This window comes from Rhinatrema bivittatum, chromosome 1 (genome assembly GCF_901001135.1).
Source record: "Rhinatrema bivittatum chromosome 1, aRhiBiv1.1, whole genome shotgun sequence".
In the NCBI taxonomy this organism is placed as follows: Eukaryota; Metazoa; Chordata; class Amphibia; order Gymnophiona; family Rhinatrematidae; genus Rhinatrema; species Rhinatrema bivittatum.
This window is the reverse complement of record NC_042615.1, coordinates 308516114-308537537: the sequence shown is the minus strand read 5'-3', so window position 1 is coordinate 308537537 and position 21424 is coordinate 308516114. Positions and strand designations below refer to the sequence as shown.

At 42.1% G+C, this 21424-nt stretch overlaps 1 protein-coding gene across 5 annotated transcripts in view; it reads right to left on the bottom strand.

Annotated features, from left to right (window-relative positions):
- Window positions 1-21424, bottom strand: part of PPP3CA (protein phosphatase 3 catalytic subunit alpha) — a 728982-nt gene that overhangs the window by 102705 nt on the left and 604853 nt on the right. For all 5 annotated transcript variants that reach the window (XM_029597060.1, XM_029597061.1, XM_029597063.1 and 2 more), the window contains exon 9: window positions 3099-3224. In XM_029597060.1, the coding sequence (XP_029452920.1) occupies window positions 3099-3224 (126 nt within the window). The remainder of the gene's footprint in view (window positions 1-3098; window positions 3225-21424) is intronic.

The following is a 21424-nucleotide window of genomic DNA, read 5'->3' as shown; positions in this document are numbered from 1 at the left end:
TGAGGGAGTGTGGTAGTGGCATTGGTGAGCTTGGTCGGTTGTGGGGCCATCCCATGGCCATCCAAACATTACAGTGACTGAATGGAGAAGGGCAGAGGTGGGATTTTAAGACTGAAAGGAGGAAGAATGTGAGGAGGGAATACAAGTAATGAGCAGACTTCCTAAACAAATACTTCTATTTGGTATTCGCTGAAAATGTGACTGGAGAAGGACCACTAATATTTGGTAAAGTATGTTTGCTAGTGGGATAGATTCCATCTCATTTATAACAGATTGTTTTTATTTTATTTTATTTTTTTAATTTCCACACAAATACTAAGTATTTGAGGCCAGACATGGATACACCGTAGGATGTTAAGGGAGGCTTCTGGTGGATCTTCTGAAGGACCTACTCAGTAGATCCTTGGAGGTGGGAGTGGATCTGTGGTTCTGGAGAAGGGCAGTAAGGAGGAGGACAGTCTGACTTTGGTGGTGAGAAAATTAGTGGAGACTCTTCTGAAAAAAAGGAATGTGTCATCTTGAATTCAGCAGGTTGCAGGATACAAGACAGCATGGTTTTACTTGGCATAGTACAAAATATCAAAAATGGTTTGCTGGTAACTCTTTATCAATACAATTAGCCACACCAATATTAATTAAATGTAATACATTTTGTAGTTTTGTAGGACCAATACGCAAAGAGTCTGTATGTCAATCAGACCCACCATGGAATGGTCACATTACTTTATTTTATATTTAAACTATTTTTAGAATTTTTTGTATATTATGCCTTAAAATGTTCCATATTGCCCAGGAGACTCAGTGCAAAACAGACTAATAAGCCATTTTGGTCAAATAATCCAGACGTCAAAACAACCCTAATAAAATATCCATTCAAAAGAACACAGTCACAGTACTTAACTCAAGGTAAGATCCCGACGCTATCACGTTTCGAACCAACGGTTCTGTTTCAGGGGAAACACCAAATGTACGTCTTCTTCAAAGAAATCATCACATCTTGCAGAAACAATCTTTTCTTAGTGGCACAGACAGTGGCTGTGGCTGCTTAAGTCCTTCCTCAGCGGTCTGCTTTCAGACCTGCAAACTTGAGTTAAGTACTATGACTGTGTTCTTTTGAATGGATATTTTATTAGGGTTGTTTTGACGTCTAGATTATTTGACCAAAATGGCTTATTAGTCTGTTTTGCACTGAGTCTCCTGTGGCAATATGGAACATTTTAAGACATAATATACAAAACATTCTAAAAATAGTTTAAATATAAAATAAAGTATTGTGACCATTCCATGGTGGGTCTGATTGACATACAGACTCTTTGCGTATTGGTCCTACAAAACTACAAAATGTATTACATTTAATTAATATTGGTGTGGCCAATTGTATTGATAGAAAGAATTACCAGCAAACCATTTTTGATATTTTGTACTTGTACTTAAGGTTTCTGGAGTACACTGTGTGTTTGGGCCAATTTGTTGTGATTTACTTGACATAGATCATATCCAACAAATCTTATTAAGCCCTTTCACTGGGAAACCAGAAAATTAGACAAGAGGCAAGATTTTAGCAAAACCCTTGAAACAGCACCAGAGAGGAGGCTCTTAAACTGAGCAGTCTAAAGGTAGGACCTATGATGGTAGCCTGGATTGGAAGCTGGTTGAGTGATAGACAACAGAGCACAATGGTAAACGGTTTTAACTTTGAAGATTAGTGGAGTACCTCAAGGATTAGTTCTGTTCACTTTATTTGTGAATGATACTGCAGAGGGATTTTAGGAGGCAAAATTTGTCTTTTTGCAGACGATACTAAAATCTGTGACACAGTAGATACCTCTGAGGAAGTGAAAAGAATGAGAAGCAATCGAAGAAAGCTTGAGGAGTGGTTGATTCCTTGGCCAGCTAAATTTCAATACTAAAATATACAGCACTATGCATTCAGTGTGTAGAAAACCAATGGAGCAGTGCATGATCAGTAGAGAAAAAATGAGGTCCATCAAACTAGACAGAGGGTTACTATAATCTGATGATTTCAAGACAGCAAAACAATGAGGCAAGGTGGTGTGCCAAGGATGGAGGGATGCTAGCGTCTTTAAGTAGAGGCATAACTAGTAGAAAAAGTACAGTGACTACGCTGTTATACAAGTGGTTGCTAAGATCTCACACAGAATATTGTGTCCAGCCTGGAGTCATACTGCTAGAAGGATAAATACAGAGGGGAGGTCGTTCAGAGAACAGCTATCAAACTTGTGGGGAATCTTCACTATAAGCCCCATGAGATGAGATTAGAGGACATAAACATATGCACTCTAGATGAGATGAGAGACAGGGAAGACAGGAGAGAAACACATTCAAATATCTGAAAGGTATTAATAATGCACAACTACTAAACTACTCTCAGTGGAAAGGAATTTCTAGAACTAGGGCATTATGATATGAGGCTCCAAGGCGGTAGACTCATGAGCAACATCAGGAAATATTCTGTCCTGGAAAGGGTGATGGATGCATGGGACATCCTCCTGGAGCTGGTAGTGGACTCTAAAACAGTAGCAGAGTTCACAAAGGAACAGGATAAGCACAGAGGATCCCCTAGTTGCAAAAAAAGTGAAGAAATAGCATAATCATAGTCTAATTATACTGCGGGATATGGGAATAGCTGGGTTGGTACCAGCAGGCTACAACACTCCAAAAATTGGCTGGGTTGATGCAGCAGGTTGGTGGTGACAAGGAGGCCAGAGCCATTCTAGTGCTGGCGGCTATCTAGATGATTACAAGCTTTGTGGTTAGACATGGAAAGGGAGCAATGTTGAGTGTGTACTAAACAGGGGATCCCCTGGGCTCATCCATCCAAAACAGTAGGGAATCAAAGGAAGTCAATGACAAAAACTGTCTTGAATAGGGATGACATGTTGTCTTATAAGTGGTCAAGCCTTATGGCTGGCAGCTGGTATATATCCTTAGCAGTGTGGAGAGAAATAAATGGGCATACTGGATGGGTTGGATGGTATTGCTCTGCCCTCTTATACTATGCACAACGCAGGTTAGCTCAAACACACAGCTCTTTTTGGTTCCACGTGACTGCATAAAATAAACAGTAACTTCCATACCTTTCTCTCCAACAAATGGCAAAGACCAGGTAAAGACATCCATGAAATTTGGAAGCCAGTAGGGATGAGGGGAACAGTTGAATTGTCTGATGTTCATGACGTTGTTCTCATATTTCAATACTGCAGCTAGAAGCAGAGAATGAGAAGGGAAAAAAAAAATTCAAGGTTTACTACAAAACCCCTCACAAAATCTCTACTACATTTTGCTGTGCCTTTACAGACCAGTTTCAGCAGAACATCCCAGCATGTAATAAGGAACTGCAACTGCAGTGTGAGTACATGTGCATGCAAATCTTCTATAACTTATTACTTAAGAGAAAGAAAAAAAAAAAAAAGAACGAAAATGAATTACACTACAACTTCAAATGAAAAAGACCATATAGCAGACAGTGATGAGGGCTGGAAAGCTTGATGCTTGAAGGTTCGGCTCGACTTAAGATTTTCTGCACAGGAGATGTCAGCAATCAGAAACAGAGAAGACACTATTCCCATTTTATGGGAGCAGTGAGTTTTAACAGCACATTTATTAGTAAAAAAATATATATAAATATATAAATAAAACATTTGTCTCTGCTGCCTTTTCATGGAAAATCAGGCAGCAAATATCCACACAAATTATACCAATTTTCAAAGTGGACTTACATGGATGAGTCTTCTTTGAAAATGATTCCATTAAATTTACCCGTGGACAATTCCACCTGCTATTACGTGTGTTGACATTTTGGGGGGGAAATGTGCGCACATGTTTTTGAAATGCAAAAGTGTGCATTTAAATTGCAACCCCATCTCTAACACTGCCCTCCCGGAACGTCTCCATTTCGACCGGGTAAACTCAGACAGTAATGGCACATACATGTCGAAGTTTGCCCGCGTATCAGTTGGGGCAATTTTAGGAAAGCCATTTTCACGGGTAAAACACTGCTTTACCCACAGAAATGGCTTTTAAAATCACCTTCCCAGTGTCCATACTGTCATTTTGCCTTCAGTTCAAGATTAAGTCTTATTCCGTGTGCATTGGGAGTCTGTGTGTGTAATCTATATATCTTTGTCGTTATTAAAATTTGCTAATTGCCTAAATACTAGGCGACGTAAAAAGGATAAACATACACAAACATTTTGAACAGAAATGTACAAATATATATATATAATCTCAATACAGATGTAAAAACAAAAATCTGACCTATAAGAGTGGAACACACTGAATATCTGATTTCATATTTTTTATTCATCTGATACTTTTTTCATTGAATTAATCATTCAAGAGGTGGTTATAATTATTTGCAAATAGATTATATACTATTTTCTTACACTAGAGGTCACTAGTGTTGTACATTCCCATTTAAATTTTCTCTCTTTCATTCAATGTTGTTTTTAAAGGTATTTCAATCTTTTGTTTAAATTTCTCACAAGTAGCAGTGCTCTTTAGTTGTAAATACAGGCATGAAAGCAGCAAATTTTGAAAGAGGTAAGAAAAGAATTGCAGAGCAATTTGTACGAATATCTTTTTGTTCTCTGTTTCATAGGAAAATGTTTTAGAAATAATTTTGGGCAAGATCCACAAGTTTTCAGGAAAATGCCATTTCAGTTTCTGGCTTTTATACAGACATAACTATCCTGAAAATTTGGTTGCTGTAGGTTAAATGGCTCAGGAGATAATGTGCCCACTGAGCCAGAGCAAATACAGAAGCAAATCTATGCCCCTCAACACGCCAACAGACGACACCGCGAAGGAAGGCTGCGAGTTCTCATTCAGGATATTTCTGAAGTTCCATGAGCCCATACTTAGGCAGGAATGAAGGAGCTATGGGGTAAGTGCAGAGAGTGATGGCGTTCCCCACGCACTCCTGGCTCTGTGCTGATGCCATTCCCTTTCGATACTTAGCAAATCACGCTTCGTGCACTTTTCAGAGGAACAGAACACATGAAATGCTGCTTTGAGTGTATCCTCGCCCTGTTTTATAGGGTCATTTTATTGTTAATTAGGTGCTGCCAGTTCATCCGTACATGCAGTGGTAAAATAGGGAGCCCACTGGAATACAAGGAGGTGTGCTTTGGTAAAGTTCCCCTTTTTATAAAACAAAAATAAACAGCAAATCCTTTCAGGTATGTCCACGATACAGCGCTCCAGATTTTGTATTCTGCATCCTTCAAACAATACCAACCGATCCAAATACTTACACACTTTTACTAATATCAAACCCATGCACTACTTGTCAGCCCACCCCGGTGTGCGTGTCAGGTGGGGCCATTAACTTACTTGTAAGTTCTTGGGGCCAGGAACCCTGACTAGCTCTTTTCTGTGCCTCTTTCCCCAGGGTGTGGGTCCTTTGGGGCTTGGGGGGGAAAGGCGTGGTTGACATCTTTATTTTTTCTGGGTGTTCCCTGGGAGAGGGGTCACTTCACTTCTGTGAGCTGAGTGCCAAATGAATACACTGGATGCAATGGATTAGGGTCCAAACTAAAGTTTACTGAATGAAATAGTTGCAGATGGCACCATAAATATGATTCCAGCACCACAGTCTTTCTGGTTCTTTGTTTTTTGTTTTGTTTTCTTACAATTCTTTTCCTTTATCTGTGCAGGAGTCTTTCAATAAGCAAGGGATCCTTCTACCCTCCTGGATTAGATGAGATGGAGGTCCAGGTGGGCAGGGTAACCTTTAAGCTGGTCAGGAAAACCCCTTCCACGGTGGCCAAAAATCCTGTCCTTAGAGAGTAAACTTTTCTCTCTCCACAGGGGCTGAAGACTCCTGATGGGCATCCTCTAGAATCTTTACAGTTCTGTTACTCATGGTTAAGCAGGTTCTTCCACTTCTTTAGATTCATCTCAAACTCTGACTCTCCTCTGGAATCCTTATGGGAGGGATCCCTGGATGCAGGTTTCTTACCCTGCTCCATTGCAGGTTAGAATGGGCAGCCAATCTTCCTTCTGGATGTCTAACTTAAGTGTCTTTTCCCTTAACCGAAGTTAACACCGGAGTTATCCCTTGCGGCGGGTCACCACCTTGGATGGATAGGTCTTCCCTATCCCTGGGTGTCCCAACACAGGGCTCCCTGTTCCCTTGAATCCAGGAAAGGCCCAGATGTCCAGCAAGGCTCCCACCACGAAAAGCTCAAAATCCTGAAAACAACCCGGAGAGGGTATCCAAACTAGCTAGGGAATAGAATGGCAGGACCACCCTCCCGACCCTGGTCATGATACCCAAGCTGTTAGTCTGTTCTCTCTCCCACTAGGCCTGAAAATACAACAAATGGTAAGCCTATACCTCTTAACTCTCCAAAAAATGATACAAGACTGCCTCCAGACTTTCAGGAGAGAGCTGTTATGAAATCTCCTAGGGGGACGGCCATTCCCAGGCCCCTCAAAGGAAGGGACTGGAATTTGAATGGGTCCTCCCCGCATCCACTAACCTATTCTTGCTAGTATCTTCCTGGGCATCCCAGTAACTGAAGAATGGCTCTGGGTTACATATATATAACCCAACATTTAAACTGCCTTATTGGGATGTACCATTTCAATTGGATAGGATGCTCCATTTAAAAACTCCAGCAAAATTACACACAAGCAGCAGGAACTTTACAGGCAATCTGGCGTCCAGGTTTGAGAATCTGGAAAGACATTTAGATATATGCTACACTGTACTGGTGCCCACCCTGGTTGCTCTTAGCAGACAATCATTTAGCGTGGTAGCGAGGTGCTGCTGCTGCAGCTGCTGCTACACACAGCTAATGGATTCAGTAGGACTGGAAGACATGGTGTGAAGTAGGTTCGTGGCAGACAGAAACCTCAGATGTTCAAGACACTGCTGTGAGGGTGAGCATTTTGTGAGAGACTGCAGACAAATAACGGGCATATGTTTCCCCATGAGCCCGCTACCTGCTTCTTAGACTGCTAGGGATCAGGAGGAAAATGATAAGCAATGCATGTCAATTCCATAAGACATCTTACACAAATTGACTGTCTCCCTTTACAAAACAAAGTATAAAATACTTATTGTGATGTGTTTTTGCTGCCTATAAATGAATCAGAACATCTTATTCCCCTAGTTCTGAAAATGCCATATTCCAGTCATTACTCAGAAATAGAAACAGACATTCTAAGAACTGTTCAATCTCTGCATAAACAATTTACTTTGCTTTTCTTCAAAACAGTTCTATTCTATTTGTATTTGGAATAAACATTTTTTTTTTGCATTTTATATTCTCCTAATCTCTTGTAGCTGACAATCAAGGCGTGCCACCTGGAGGAACCACAAACTAGAGAATCACAGCAAGCACTGGGGGTGTTTCTGTTAGACATCCTTCTCCCAACTGAAGTTATGTTTATATTCACAAACACTTTTCTCCTATAGTAGAAGAATTGACAATCTGAAATGCTTTTATTTTTCAAGCTACCACATAGCACAAGGACGCTAACTACATCTTCTTGAAAAGGCCACCAAATGCTGCATGTAGTCTACAAGACACTGGTCCAGCAGAATTCAGTCCTCTGTCCTGTCATCACAAATGTTTTTTTTTCTATTTACAGTGTCCTGCTTCCACAGTAGCTTGTCTGTTTCTGTTGATAACGCTGTTGTTCATGTTTTACTCTGCGGTTTTTGTATTTGCTGTTATACTGTCAACTGGTGGACAGCTTGCATGTTCACAGCTTCTGCTGTATACAATGCAGCTGGCTCTAAAGGGATAACTTCTGACTGGAAGCAGAGGTTCCTGGGAGTTTTCTTGCCTGATGGTTTTCAGTCAGCACTGGTCAGTACTGGTCACGCCTATGGGGCATCAGCAGCTAACCTGGCCAGCCCTGCAAAATGATTCTAATTTTACCTGTCCTTATTTCTATGGCCCAGACTGCGCTGGTTGCTATCATCTTCCATTTATGCCCAGTAAGACTCTGTTACTTGTTTTACCTGTTAATAAAGTTTGTTGTTGAAGAAGCAGCCTCCTCTGTCTGCGAGTAAGGACCGAGTTAAAATATCTGCTTAAGTTGTGCATAGAACACGCATAACAAAGACAGAATATCTTTGGAGACTGCAAACAGGCCCAGTTTTTGGGATAAACAAAATATGCAACTTAACCTAGCTTCTAGAACCTGTGTATGCCAATTATCTGATGGTCATCCTGAAAACTTGACCCGTCTATGGCCTTTGAAGGCTACAACTGAAGATCCCAGAGCTCTTCTATACTGGAATGAACAATTTCCTATTGGTTCCCCATCTACCCCACATACAGGCCGATTCAGTAAAAGTCGCGGGAGAGCGGGCAAGCGCCCGCTCTCCCGACGCGTGCATAGGCCACTCTCCTGTGTGAGCGATTCAGTATTTAAATGAGGGCTCGCGGTAAAATGAGGCACTAGGGACACCAGCGTGTCCCTAGCGCCTCTTTTTTGACAGGAGCGGCGGCTGTCAGCGAGTTTGACTGCCAACGCTCAATTTTGCCGGCGTTGGTTCTCAAACCCGCTGACAGCCAAGGGTTCGGAAACCGGACGCCGGCAAAATTGAGCGTCCAGTTTTAACCCGCGAGCCGATTTAAAATTTTTTTTTAAAATTTTAAATTATTTTTTACTTCGGGACCTCCAACTTAATATCGCCATGATATTAAGTCAGAGGGTGTACAGAAAAGCAGTTTTTACTGCTTTTCTGAACACTTTCCCGGTGCCGGCAGAAATTAACGCCTACCTTTGGGTAGGCGCTAATTTCTAAAAGTAAATTGTGCGGCTTGGCTGCACATTTTACTTAGTGAATCGTGCGGGAATAACTAATAGGGCCATCAACATGCATTTGCATGTTGCGGGTGCTATTAGTTTCGGAGGGGTTGGACGCGCATTTTCGATGCGCTATTACCCCTTACTGAATAAGGGTTAAAGCTAGCGCATCAAAAACGTGCGTCCCAACTGTACTGTATCGGCCTGATAGGTAGCAAGGTTATCAGTGTTTGAAGCTGACTCGGCATTACAGCAGCTAATATAGAACATTGACATGTCATGCTCTGTTTTATACTCTATGAGCCCTGAGCAATGTCTTTTTTTTTTGTTTATTTATTTTGTGAATATTGTTTGCATTATTCAATTTTTATGAATTTTTTTTATGTAACCCACTTAAAACATTTGAAGAAGCGGGATATAAAACTTTTAATATAAGTAAATAAATAAATAAATAGATCTAGCATGAATTAGAGTATGTTTAGAGATGCCTGCCTGCTGGGAATTTTGTCCCCTTTGTATGAATGGACCACCTAGAATAGTGTCAATATGGTAAAGCAACATTAGCTACATCACAAAAAAATTATAGCCATAGAAAAAATAAATGGCCATATTAGACTGAAAGGGCTGGCCGGTTCTTTATGTAGAAAGAGACTCCAGTCTCAGACTAGGGTTTCATTTATAGATATACAGCTGTTAAACATCATGAGGTCAACATGTTAAGACTGTCCAGACAAAAAAAAAAGATTTAAGTATTTCCACACCCCCGGCCCCCACCCACTCACTTCCTAATTTTGTCTGGGTAACTCATTACCACACAAAATTTACCCGGATAAAAAGAGGCAGCATTACAGACATTTCGACGGCATGGTTACATTTTAGCTGGTGAGCTCCAATATTCAGTGCCACCCACCTACCTGTCCTAAAGTTAACTGGATAACTTTATTTGGGGATGTTCTGCTGAATATCCTGGTAACTTTCCTGCTCACTGTTCTGCAGAATATCAACCTCCAAATGTCACTCACCTAACAAATACTTCATTTTTTAGCGTTCGGGTAGATCAATCCCGAGTGGGTTATGCACCTCTGCCAGCAGATGGAGACGGAGCAAAAGCTGATGTCATGGCCATATAGTCCCACCCCATCAGCCTATCAGTATTCTCTGTCTCCAGTAGATGGTGGACATGCAGTTCCCTTTGCAGGAGTGCCTGTGAGTAAAAATTTAAAAAAAAAGGAAAAGAAAAAAGAAGGAATCAAAAGGAGATAATGGAAAAATAAGAGTACCACTTGCTTCCTGAGATGATACTGTTTGGTACCTCTCTCAGTAGAGTTCCCTCAGTCCGGTAGCCTTGAATGCCATGGACCAGAAATTCCAATAGTGGTTGCAAGTCAAGAGAGGCTCGGCGGTGAAGGCTTTAGCCCTCTCCCCCCATAGCTAGGACCTCCTTCCAAGACAGGCTCAACAGTGAAGGCTTTAGCCCTCTCTCCCTATAGCCGGGACCAGTTTCTGCTCACAACCAGGGAAGGCTCAGCTCAGGTAAAAGTTTATGCTGTAAAAAAAAATAAAAAAATAGTACAGCAGCGAGAGGAAAGCAGGAGACAGGGGTCTGTTACCTCGGCGTTCAACTGTCCGTCTGTTACCTCGGCGTTCAACTGTCCCGCTCACGTCTCTGGGAGTTCTGTGATGTGAGGTGGTAGTGCAGGGTTGGCGGGTTGAGTAGCTGTGTGGCTAGGCCCTGCTCCGGGCTTCTCCTTTTTTGGCGTATAGTTGGCCGTGAGGGGATTTCATGCCTTTCCTCATGGCAGACCGTCAGCAGGCTCCTGTGTGCTCATGCAGTGCTGGGCGCCCAATTGGACACCTAGTTGCATGAGCACCTAGACGCATATATTTGCACACACACTTTTTTGTGTGCATCCATTTTGGGCGAAGGTGTTATATGTGCATGATCCAGACGCTTACAATCATGGCACCTGCGGCAAAGAAACCTAAACACCTGCCCATTTGTGCTGCATCTCACATCTCGATGTCGTTTTGGGCTGAAATGGCTATATAGTGCCGCTTGCCTCCTGAGAGATAAGGTGCAGTCTCTCCCTCAGTAGAGTACTTCAGTCCGGTAACCTTGAGGGGCTTGGCCCTAGTGTGCGATTAACGATTGCAGGCTGAGGGTCGGAGGTGTGGGCTTATCTCTCTCCCCCCATAGCCGGAACCTTTTCCTGCTCTCAGTCATAGAGGGCTGAGCTCAAGTGAATGTTTTCTTATTAAAAAAAAATATATAGGCTAGTTCACTCATGTCTTTCAGGAGTTCTGTGAGCTGAGGAGGTACTACAGGCCTAGCGATTTGAGCAGCCATTTGGCTAGGCTCTGCTTGCAGGCTTCTCCCGTTTTGAGTGTGTGGTAGGATTCAAGGTGTATGTGTGTATTTTTGTGCTGTGGGCTGCTCAGCACGCGCCCATGTGCCTGCTTGTGCGTCCTTCTTAGGTGCCTTGGTATACTGGGCGGCCAGCATAGGCGCATATACTTGCGCGTATTTGTGTGCGCACAATTTTTGTGTGCCCATTTTGAGCGCAGGTTTTATGTGCACATATTCCAAGTGCAAGCTTTGACTGTGCTGCATGCTTAGAACAATGGCGCCCAGGGTGAGGAAGCCTAAGCGCTTGTCTATTTGTGCTGTGTGCCACTTCAGGGTCATTCAGCCGCAGTTTTCTTTAAGCCTGTATCAGCGTTGCCTGGAAGCTTGGGACGATTTTCCCCCTTCTTGATTGATCCACAGGCCAGGTTGTCACGAGCCATTAAGTCTCAGGACATCAGGTTCGAGCCTGGGAGGCCTGAAATGGACCTTTCTTCCAGGGCTGGTCTTCTGTATGAACAGTGCCTACTAAGCTTGGTCCGTGCATTTTGTTGGGTTTTTTGTAATTTACTGTTTATTAGCAATGAGAGCATAAACAGATTACAACAGCAGCAAAGCAGAGCATGACCAGACAACAAAATCATAATATTGAGTGCAAATTAGTGGCTCCAACAATAGTCTGGTTACTCCCATAAATCACTTTTCCAGCCCTCCCCCCCCCCCCCGAATAACCCTCTCCACTCAATACCATCCCTTGTCTCCCAGGATTAGATCATATGCAGTTGAATACTCCAACAATAATGACCTTTTAGATCAATGGGTCCTTTAGACTGAACTTATGAGACCTCCAAGTGATAAAGGAACTCCAGGTACTTTCAAACTATTGACATGTCATCATGAATGTGGGCAGTCAATTTATACATAGTGAAAAGCCGAAACATCCTCGTCTCTAAAAGCAGCTTTTGTGGGACCTCATCGTTCCAACACCAGGCAGCCAGTTCACACCTTGCCCCCACTATAATATATCCAATGAGACATCAAAATCTCTTATCCATTTCAAGAAGGCCCAGAGAAAGCAAGAGCAACCTCGGGGAATTTGGTAATCTGATATCAGTTATCTCAGCCACAAATTCTAATACCATATCCCAGTACCCTGAAACTTTAGAACAGGTCCACCAGACATGAAAAAAATGACCATGGTCCCCACAACTGCGCCATAAATTGACTGCCCACATTCATGATGACATGTCAATAGTTTGAAAGTACCTGAGTTCCTTTATCACTTGGAGGTCTCATTGCAGGAAGACCTTGTGAGACTGGAAAATTGGGCATCAAAATGGCAGATGAGATTTAAAGTGGATAAGTACAAGGTGATGCATATAGGGAAAAATAACCCATGCTATAGTTACATAATGTTAGGTTCCATATTAGGTGCTACAACCCAAGAAAGAGATCTAGGCGTCATAGTGGATAACACATTGAAATCGTCGGTTCAGTGTGCTGCGGCAGTCAAAAAAGCAAACAGAATGTTGGGAATTATTAGAAAGGGAATGGTGAATAAAACGGAACATGTCATAATGTCTCTGTATCGCTCCATGGTGAGACCGCACCTTGAATACTGTGTACAATTCTGGTCACCGCATCTCAAAAAAGATATAATTGCGATGGAGAAGGTACAGAGAAGGGCTACCAAAATGATAAAGGGAATGGAACAGCTCCCCTATGAGGAAAGACTAAAGAGGTTAGGACTTTTCAGCTTGGAGAAGAGACGGCTGAGGGGGGATATGATAGAGGTGTTTAAAATCGAACAAGCCCAGACTAAAGCAGACGAACTTGCCCTTCATTTCAACAAAAAAATATCGGATCTCCTTAATCAGCGGATTCCAAACTCTACTTCTCCAGATAACACATATTTCCCCCAAAACAAAGACATCCAGCTTAATGCTTTCGAACCCATAACAATCACAGAGATACAAACGGCGTTAAGGAGAATGAAACCGTCATCACACCCATTTGATCAAATCCCTTCTAAAATGCTTCTTCTCATCCCTGACACAATAGCAAAAACCCTTGCAGATATCATAAACTGCTCTCTAGCACATGGTATCTACCCAGATGACCTAAAAACTGCCTCAATCAAGCCATTACTAAAAAAACCAAATCTAAATGCATGTGATCCCAACAACTTCCGCCCTATTTCCAACCTCCCTCTAATAGCCAAATCATGGAAAAATTGGTAAACACCCAATTATCCAACTACTTAGAAGACCACAGTATTCTGTCCCCAAACCAATATGGTTTTCGCAAAGCAGCAAGCACAGAAACGCTACTACTCTCACTCACGGACTTCCTCCTCTCTGGTATTGATAAAGGCCAAGCATATTTACTAATCCTCCTCGACTTCTCGGCGGCCTTCGACACCGTCAACCACGCCCTCCTTCTAAAACAACTGGCAAACATTGGTTTAACAGGTACCACATTAAACTGGTTCAAAACATTTCTAGAAAACAGAGGATACAAAGTCAAAATTCACAATAAAGAATCCCAATACCACCCTTCTAATAGAGGGGTGCCGCAAGGTTCATCACTTTCACCCACGCTCTTCAATGTCTACCTGCTACCACTATGTCAATTACTTACAAAATTAAGCCTGAAACTCTTCCTTTTCGCAGACGACGTACAGATCGTGATCCCCATAAAAGAATCAATCTCAAAAACAATGGAATACTGGGACACTTGCTTATTAGAAATTAAACTTCTCCTCAACAGTCTAAATCTTGTGCTCAATGCTTCGAAAACAGAATTCCTGCTCATATCACCGGACAACAATAACATACTTCCAAAACCACCCACACTCCTTCAAACAGCCCATGTAAGAGATCTAGGAGCCATCCTAGACAATCGTCTCAACCTCAAACCATTCATTAACCAAACCACCAAGGATTGCTTCTACAAATTGCATATTCTGAAAAGAATTAAACCACTTTTCCACGCTCAGGACTTTAGAACAATCTTGCAAGCAATAATCTTTTCCAAACTAGATTATTGCAACTCGTTACTACTAGGCCTCCCAGCTTCTTATACCAAACCTCTACAAATGGTTCAGAACTCTGCAGCCAGAGTCCTTACAAATTCCAGGAAAATTGACCATATTTCCCCTATCCTCAAAAACCTCCATTGGCTACCAATCCACTATAGAATCATGTACAAAACCATCAATATCATTTACAAAACTATCAACCAACACACGCAAATCGACCTACAAATACCACTTAAAAAATACACTTCCGTCAGACCCATCAGGGAATACTACAAAGAGTCACTCCAAATTCCAAAGGCCAAAACCTTCCAACATAAATCCTTGAGTCTCAGAGCCTTCTCTTCAGCAGGTCCAGCCCTCTGGAACTCTATCCCACCAGATTTGAGACAGGAGCCATGCTCGCTAACATTTAGGAAAAGCCTAAAAACTTGGCTTTTCAAAAAAGCATTTCCAAGCCCTGAATAAAACCTTCACGCAACAGCACAATTGGATCTATATACTGTGTCATATTTATTCATATTCTGTGGCATATTTAGCCATCCGGTTACTTATGTTCCGTTTCATAGTGATGTACCGCCACATTTATTCGCATAGTCTTATTTACTCATCTTGCTACTCTATTACATTAATTGTCTGAAATGTAATTACATTAATTATCTGAAATGTAAATATTGCTCTGTTCTTTCTCTCCCCTCTTCCAGTTCCAAGTTAATTTTTCCCCGTTTTATTGTAACTTTCTCACATCCTTTTTCTGATTCCCTGTATTTAAAAGTTCAAGGTTCTTATTGAGAATATTGTTTATTACGTTACGTTATGCTTTCACACTTCGTTAATTGTAAACCGGGTTGATGTGATGCCTGTCATGAAACTCGGTATAACAAAAACATTAAATAAATAAAATAAATAAATAAAATCATGAGAGGTCTAGAACGGGTAGATGTGAATCGTTTATTTACTCTTTCGGATAATAGAAAGACTAGGGGGCACTCCATGAAATTAGCATGTGGCACATTTAAAACTAATCGGAGACATTTTTTACTCAACGCACAATTAAACTCTGGAATTTGTTGCCAGAGGATGTGGTTAGTGCAGTTAGTATAGCTGTGTTTAAAAAAGGATTGGATAAGTTCTTGGAGGAGAAGTCCATTACCTGATATTAATTAAGTTGACTTAGAAAATAGCCACTGCTATTACTAGCAACGGTAACATGGAATAGACTTAGTTTTTGGGTACTTGCCAGGTTCTTATGGCCTGGATTGGCCACTGTTGGAAACAGGATGCTGGGCTTGATGGACCCTTGGTCTGACCCAGTATGGCATGTTCTTATATTCTTAACAGAGATCAGAAGTCCTTGGATACATTCTTGCTAATTTATCTGGGGTAAGGTACCACCTGTATAATAATTTATAATCATTCTCCAAAATCAGAGAAAATACAGAGCTTTTGCCCAGTGCCTAATATCACTTATCCCACTCCTCATCTTCCAAAGTTACAGAAAGATGTTTTTCCCATAGGAGAACGTGCTTTGGTTTATAGTCAGGATCCCCAATTAGCAAAATGTAGAGTTTAGAAATAATCTTTTCTAATTTATTTGCATGAACGCAAAAAACTTCAAACACAGATTTGCTTTTACTAAGGTCAACAGCAATCCTCTTGAACCACAAAAAAAAAAAAGCCAATTGCAGATAATGAAATCTATCTTTCTCATACAAGGGAAAAGATTGACACAGAGAATCGAAGGAAATGAAAGACCCAGCCCCCCATACTTGTTCCAATCTCTCACTACCTAAATGTTTCCAATAGGCTGCTGCTGCAGCTGACTGCCCTGAAGGAAAATCCTTAGAATATAGAAAAGATGTAGTATGCCAGTAACACTTATCCCCCACCAGCTGTGTATGGTATCTGCGCCAGACCCTCAGGGAGTGTGCAGTGAAAGGAGAACCCCTATGATAGTCCAGCTCAGAAATCCCTGCTTGCCATACAACCATATCTAATGGTGGTAACCCAAACATATCCGGTTCTAAAGGTACCCAGACCTTACTCTTACTTATGTAATGCTATTCCCAAATTTTTTCAACTGGGCAGCTGCATAATAGAATTCTAAATTTGGAACTCCTAATCCCTCCTGACTTTTAGGTCTAAACAGTACTGATCTCGCAACCCTAGGTGGCCATCTCTTCCAGATAAAATGCATCACAGCTTTCTGCCAAACTTTGAGTACCCATATGGGAACAGACACTGGTAAGATTTGAAAGAAATAACAAACGTGGAAGAACATTCATCTTAACAGCTGATATCCTGCCAAACCAAGATAACGGAAATCTGTCCCATCTCTCTAAATCTTGAAGAATTTCTTGAAATAGGGGAGTATAATTTAAAGTGAACAAAGCTGATAAATCAGAGGCCACTCGAATCTCCAGATATTTCTCAGATCTAGAAGCCCATTTAAAAGGGAGCAACAGGCGAAGACACGCCACCAGAGCTCCATCCAGTGAAAGATTTAAAAAAAGACTTGTCCTCATTCACCTTAAACCCTTTCCAAAAGAGACAATGGGGTAGAGAGGGAGAGAGAGAACGAAAAATACAGAAAAACGCAGCCAGAATAAATGGCACCACAATACATAGTACAGTAGAGAAATAGACCGAAATAAAGTACCTCAATAAACCTTCCCAGAACTAATCCATCACTACCCAAAAATTTATCTTTATGAATGATATTGTAACCGTTTTTAGTTGGCACTTGTTAGAATGTACGATACCCACCTATATATACATTATTTGTACCTATTTGTAAACCGTTGCGATGGTACATAGCTTAGCGACGGTATAGAAAAGTTTTTAAATAAATAAATAAAATAAGATATAGAGCCAAAACACCTCATTTCCCCAAGGAGGGTCGAAAGGGATTTCTCAGGGTCTGTGAGAGTGAGCAACAGGTCGTCTGCAAAAAGAATAATTTTATATGACTTCTCTGCCACCTGCACCTCCTGAATTGAGTCTGAACACCAAACCTTCCATGCAAAAGGTTCCAGAGATAATGCAAACAAAAGAGGAGACAGTGGACATCCCTGACGAGTACCCCTGCCCACATCAAAAAATCCCAAGTATCTCCCATTAACTCTGACCTGAGTTTTTGGTTGTTCATAAAGCGCTCTAACCCATGTAAAAAATGAGGATCCCAGCCCAAATTTCTCCAGAACTTGAAAAAGACAGGCCCCAATGAACCTGATCAAAGGCTTTCTTGGCATCTATTGCCAAGAGAACTGCTGGGATCTTATGATGTTGAACCCACCAATTAAGATTTAGTGCCCTCCTAACATTATCGGCAGCCAATCTTCCCAGTTCAAAACCTGACTGATCCTCATGAATAAGCAAGGAAGCAATATTTCCCAATCAGGTAGCTAGGATGTTCACTAATATCTTAAGATCCAAATTTATATGAGAGATAGGACAGTAGGAGCCATATAGTATGGGGTCTCACCTTCCTTTACCAGGACAGTGATACCCGCCACATTTGCTTTTGTTGCTAAAGAGCCCCTTCTCTAAGAAAGTTAAACATAGAGGCCAAGAGTTTCACAATGGCTGGCTTACAAACTATAAAACTTGGCAGAGTAACCACTGAGGCCAGGAGCTTTACCTAATTTTAAGTCTGAGATAACAGTCAAGGTCGCATGCTTCCTTATAGAAGCATTTAGGAGTTCTCTGGCATCATCTGGTAGACAAGGCAGAGATGCAGACTTCAAACAGTGTGCAATGTCTGTATCAGTGACAGCACTATCAGATGCATAAAGTTCCCCAGAAACTGAGCAAAGTGATCCGAAATCTGCTTTGTATCATAGATCATAGTGCCCCCTTTATCCTTAATTTTAAGGATCTGATTTTGCATAGCCTGAGATTTAAGATGCCGGGCAAAGAGACGCCCGGCCTTATTACCAAATTCAAAAAATCGTTGCTTCACCCTAAGCATTTGAGAAGCAATCTCTGCCAAATCTAAAGCCTGCATCTCTTGGTGGGCTGTGTCCAAAGCCATCTTAATATGAGCTTCCCTAACTCCATTTATGTCGGACTTCCAATCTGCCTATATGGCACATCAAACGGAGCTTCTGCTCTGCCTTCTGCTTTTTAAGAAAGGAAGCCTGAGAAATAAGTTTCCCCCTAATCACAACTTTCATACCCTCCCAGAGCATCGATGGACTGACAACCCCTGTATCAATAAGAAAGAAATAATCCTCAATATCCTGAAGGAGAATTGCATTGAAATCCTTATCAAACAGCAAGTAGTTATTTAGCCTCCAAAAACTGCTAGCCAACTGCACACGTCCCACTTTAAACTCCACCCAGCTCAGCGCGTGATCAGACCATTTAATGTGTCCATTACCGGCAGCAAGAACATCTCCCACCAACATTTTATCCAATAAAACATAATCAATGTGGGAGTAGGAATCATGGGGCATTGAATAGAAAGTGTAATCTCGTAAAGAAGGATTCCTGATTCTCCAGATGTCTTGTAACCCCCAAGCAGTAATTAATTTTTTAGGAAGCGTTGTTGATGGCGAGATCCACCCCCAAAACCAAAGGAGTTATCCAGAAAAGGATAACGGGTAAGGTTAAAATCCCCTCCTAATAAAATGTGACCCTCCGACCAGCCCTGCAAGATACAAGTTCCCCAAAGTGAGCAGCTCCCCATTGATAGACAACTTTAAAAACAAAAACCTGCCATTGACATCTTGAAGGTCAGATATCATGTCTACCAGTAAATTATGAGCAAATAAGATCCCCAAATATATGAGCAAATATTTATTATCTTTAGATGCTGGAGCAAAAAATTGAAGAGGGAATTGTTTAGAGCCCAAGAGATGATAAAATCTAGCCCTAAGGTGTTTTTCTTGGCAGAAAATCACATTCCTTCCCATCCCTTCCGCCTCTTGAAACAGCAATTTTCATTTAAAGGAAGAATTAAGACCCTTAGTATTTAAAGACATGATTTTAAGAGTTTCCATCAGGAAAAGAATGGAAAGCAAATTCCAAAAAGACAACCCCCTAACTTCCCCACAGTCCACCAAACCAACCTTACTTACACTCTCACAAAAGAGGTCAAATGAGCAAAGTCCTTAGGTACACCAAGGGATGCTAGTCCTGGAAGAAAACCCCATCCCACCCTCAGCCCCCCACTCCCCGTACCCAAATCTTAATCTACACCTCACCCCACGAGGTGCATAACCCCTAGGGAGGGAGACACCACCAAAAATGGCATTAATGGCATTAGCCCCCAACTCCGACTCAGACTGAAAACAACTCACTCCTAAGAACATCCCAACTGTTAACATCCCTGAGGAAGGTATGGATTACCCATTCCAGCAGTAAATGAGACAAAACATATCAGGAGAAATATGAAAAAACAAGAAGATAAAATATATAGAGAATCCCTGATATAGCTTGTTCATCCAACATTCACCGTTCCAAGTGACAAGCGTGAGTACATTTGCCTCTGAAGACGCCGACTGGCCCCAAGAACCCTCTGCCATGTAGGCCGATCACTATTCTTGTCCAAATGAGACCAATTAGCTGCTGTTGTAGACTTCCCTGCAGGAACAGAGATACCAGCCTTACACAGAGACTCCGCTGCTGCTTCCACTGTTCTTACTTTAATGGACTGATTCTAGACAGTAAACTGAAGGCCAAACGGAAAAGTCAATTTGTAGCGGATGTCCTCGCACTTTAAGATGGAGAGGATATCCCATAAGGCTCTACGTTTGCGGATGGTGATCAGAGCCAGATCTTGAAAAATGTCCACCTGGTAGTCATTCCTTGTAATTTGACCTTTTTTCCTGGCCATCATGGGCACCCTCTTTTTGAAAGTAAAGTCATGGAAACATACTACTACATCCTGAGGGAGATTACCTCTGGGTTGTCCGAGTTCTCTGTGTGCTCTCTCAAGCTTCTTATCAGGCAGAGGTCCAGTGACATCTTCAAAGTCCAGCACTTGGGTACAGATGCTAATTACTACCTGGCAGCAGTCTTTAAATGCAGGCAGTTCAGGGACCCCCCCAAAGTTCAACTTTGACCTCCTGGACCTGTTCTCGAGGTCTTCCAGACGCTCCTCCATCTCTACTATCAAACGGGTAAAGCCTGCCACTTCCTCTCGGCAAGACACTGTGTAAGCGGCCTACTCATTGCCCGCGATTCTATCTCTGCAATGCGTTTGCCTTCACCTCTCAACTCTATAAATATGCTGCCGAACTCCTTCTTTATATACATCATATCCAGGCGAATTCTGGCGAACCAAAGTCTGAAATCCACCCTCAAGGGTATCCCCTCCGCTTCTTCTCCCAGGCAGAGCTCATCTTCTGCCACATCAGGGCTACGTCCTGCAGCAGCCATGTCTTCTTCCTTACCACAGCCGAGGACCTGAGAGACATCTCGGCTGGCAAAGGAAAACTTTAAATCTGGCTTTTTCTTCGGTTGGGACACACCGGAGGATCAGCCGAAGCACTCCTAGGTTCCCACTGCTGGGGTAAGTAAAATCAACGACAGGATGGTGGCTGATGCGATAGTCGGGTCGGGAGCACCGCTTTTAGGCTGCCATTTCTGGAGGTGATGTCACTTCCTTCCGGTCCGTGCCTTCTAAGTCCTTTCCCGCCTGGCTCTGTGTCCAAGTGCCGTGACACAATAAGCTGACTAAGCTCGAATGCAGGTGAATCAAAATGATACCAATGATGCTGATGGTGATGGAGAACATTTGTATACCTTTGGAGCCAAATCAAACTCTACACCATTTCTTTCTTAAAAATGAGTTGCTGGTTTGGTCTCTCACGCATTGAAGACCCTCAGAGTGGCTGGGACTGGCTCCTTGGGAATGCAGAAGAAAGTTCCTGTTTTGGTACCCTATGCAAGGCTTCTTATTTCATTCCCCTCTGGGTTGCACTCCGGGAGTTGACTGATCTGCAATGGAGTATGCAGGGGCATCTTTTATAGAAGAACGCGTTTTGGCAGGTTTATACTCCTTGAATCTGCAGACTAAAGAGTAGTTGCATTTCCCTAGGGTGGATGCCTAAGTGAATTCTGTCAAGAACTGTACCACCATCCTGGTAGAGGGAGGTGCGACACTGAAGGATGCTCAGAATAGAAGGATTTAGGTTATCCTAAAGCAAAGCTTTTTGAGGCGTTTTTGGCCTTATAGGGGAGATTCTTTCCAGAGGTCCTGTCCCTTCTGCAGATCTCAGTTCTTTTGCCTCCAAGGACCTTGA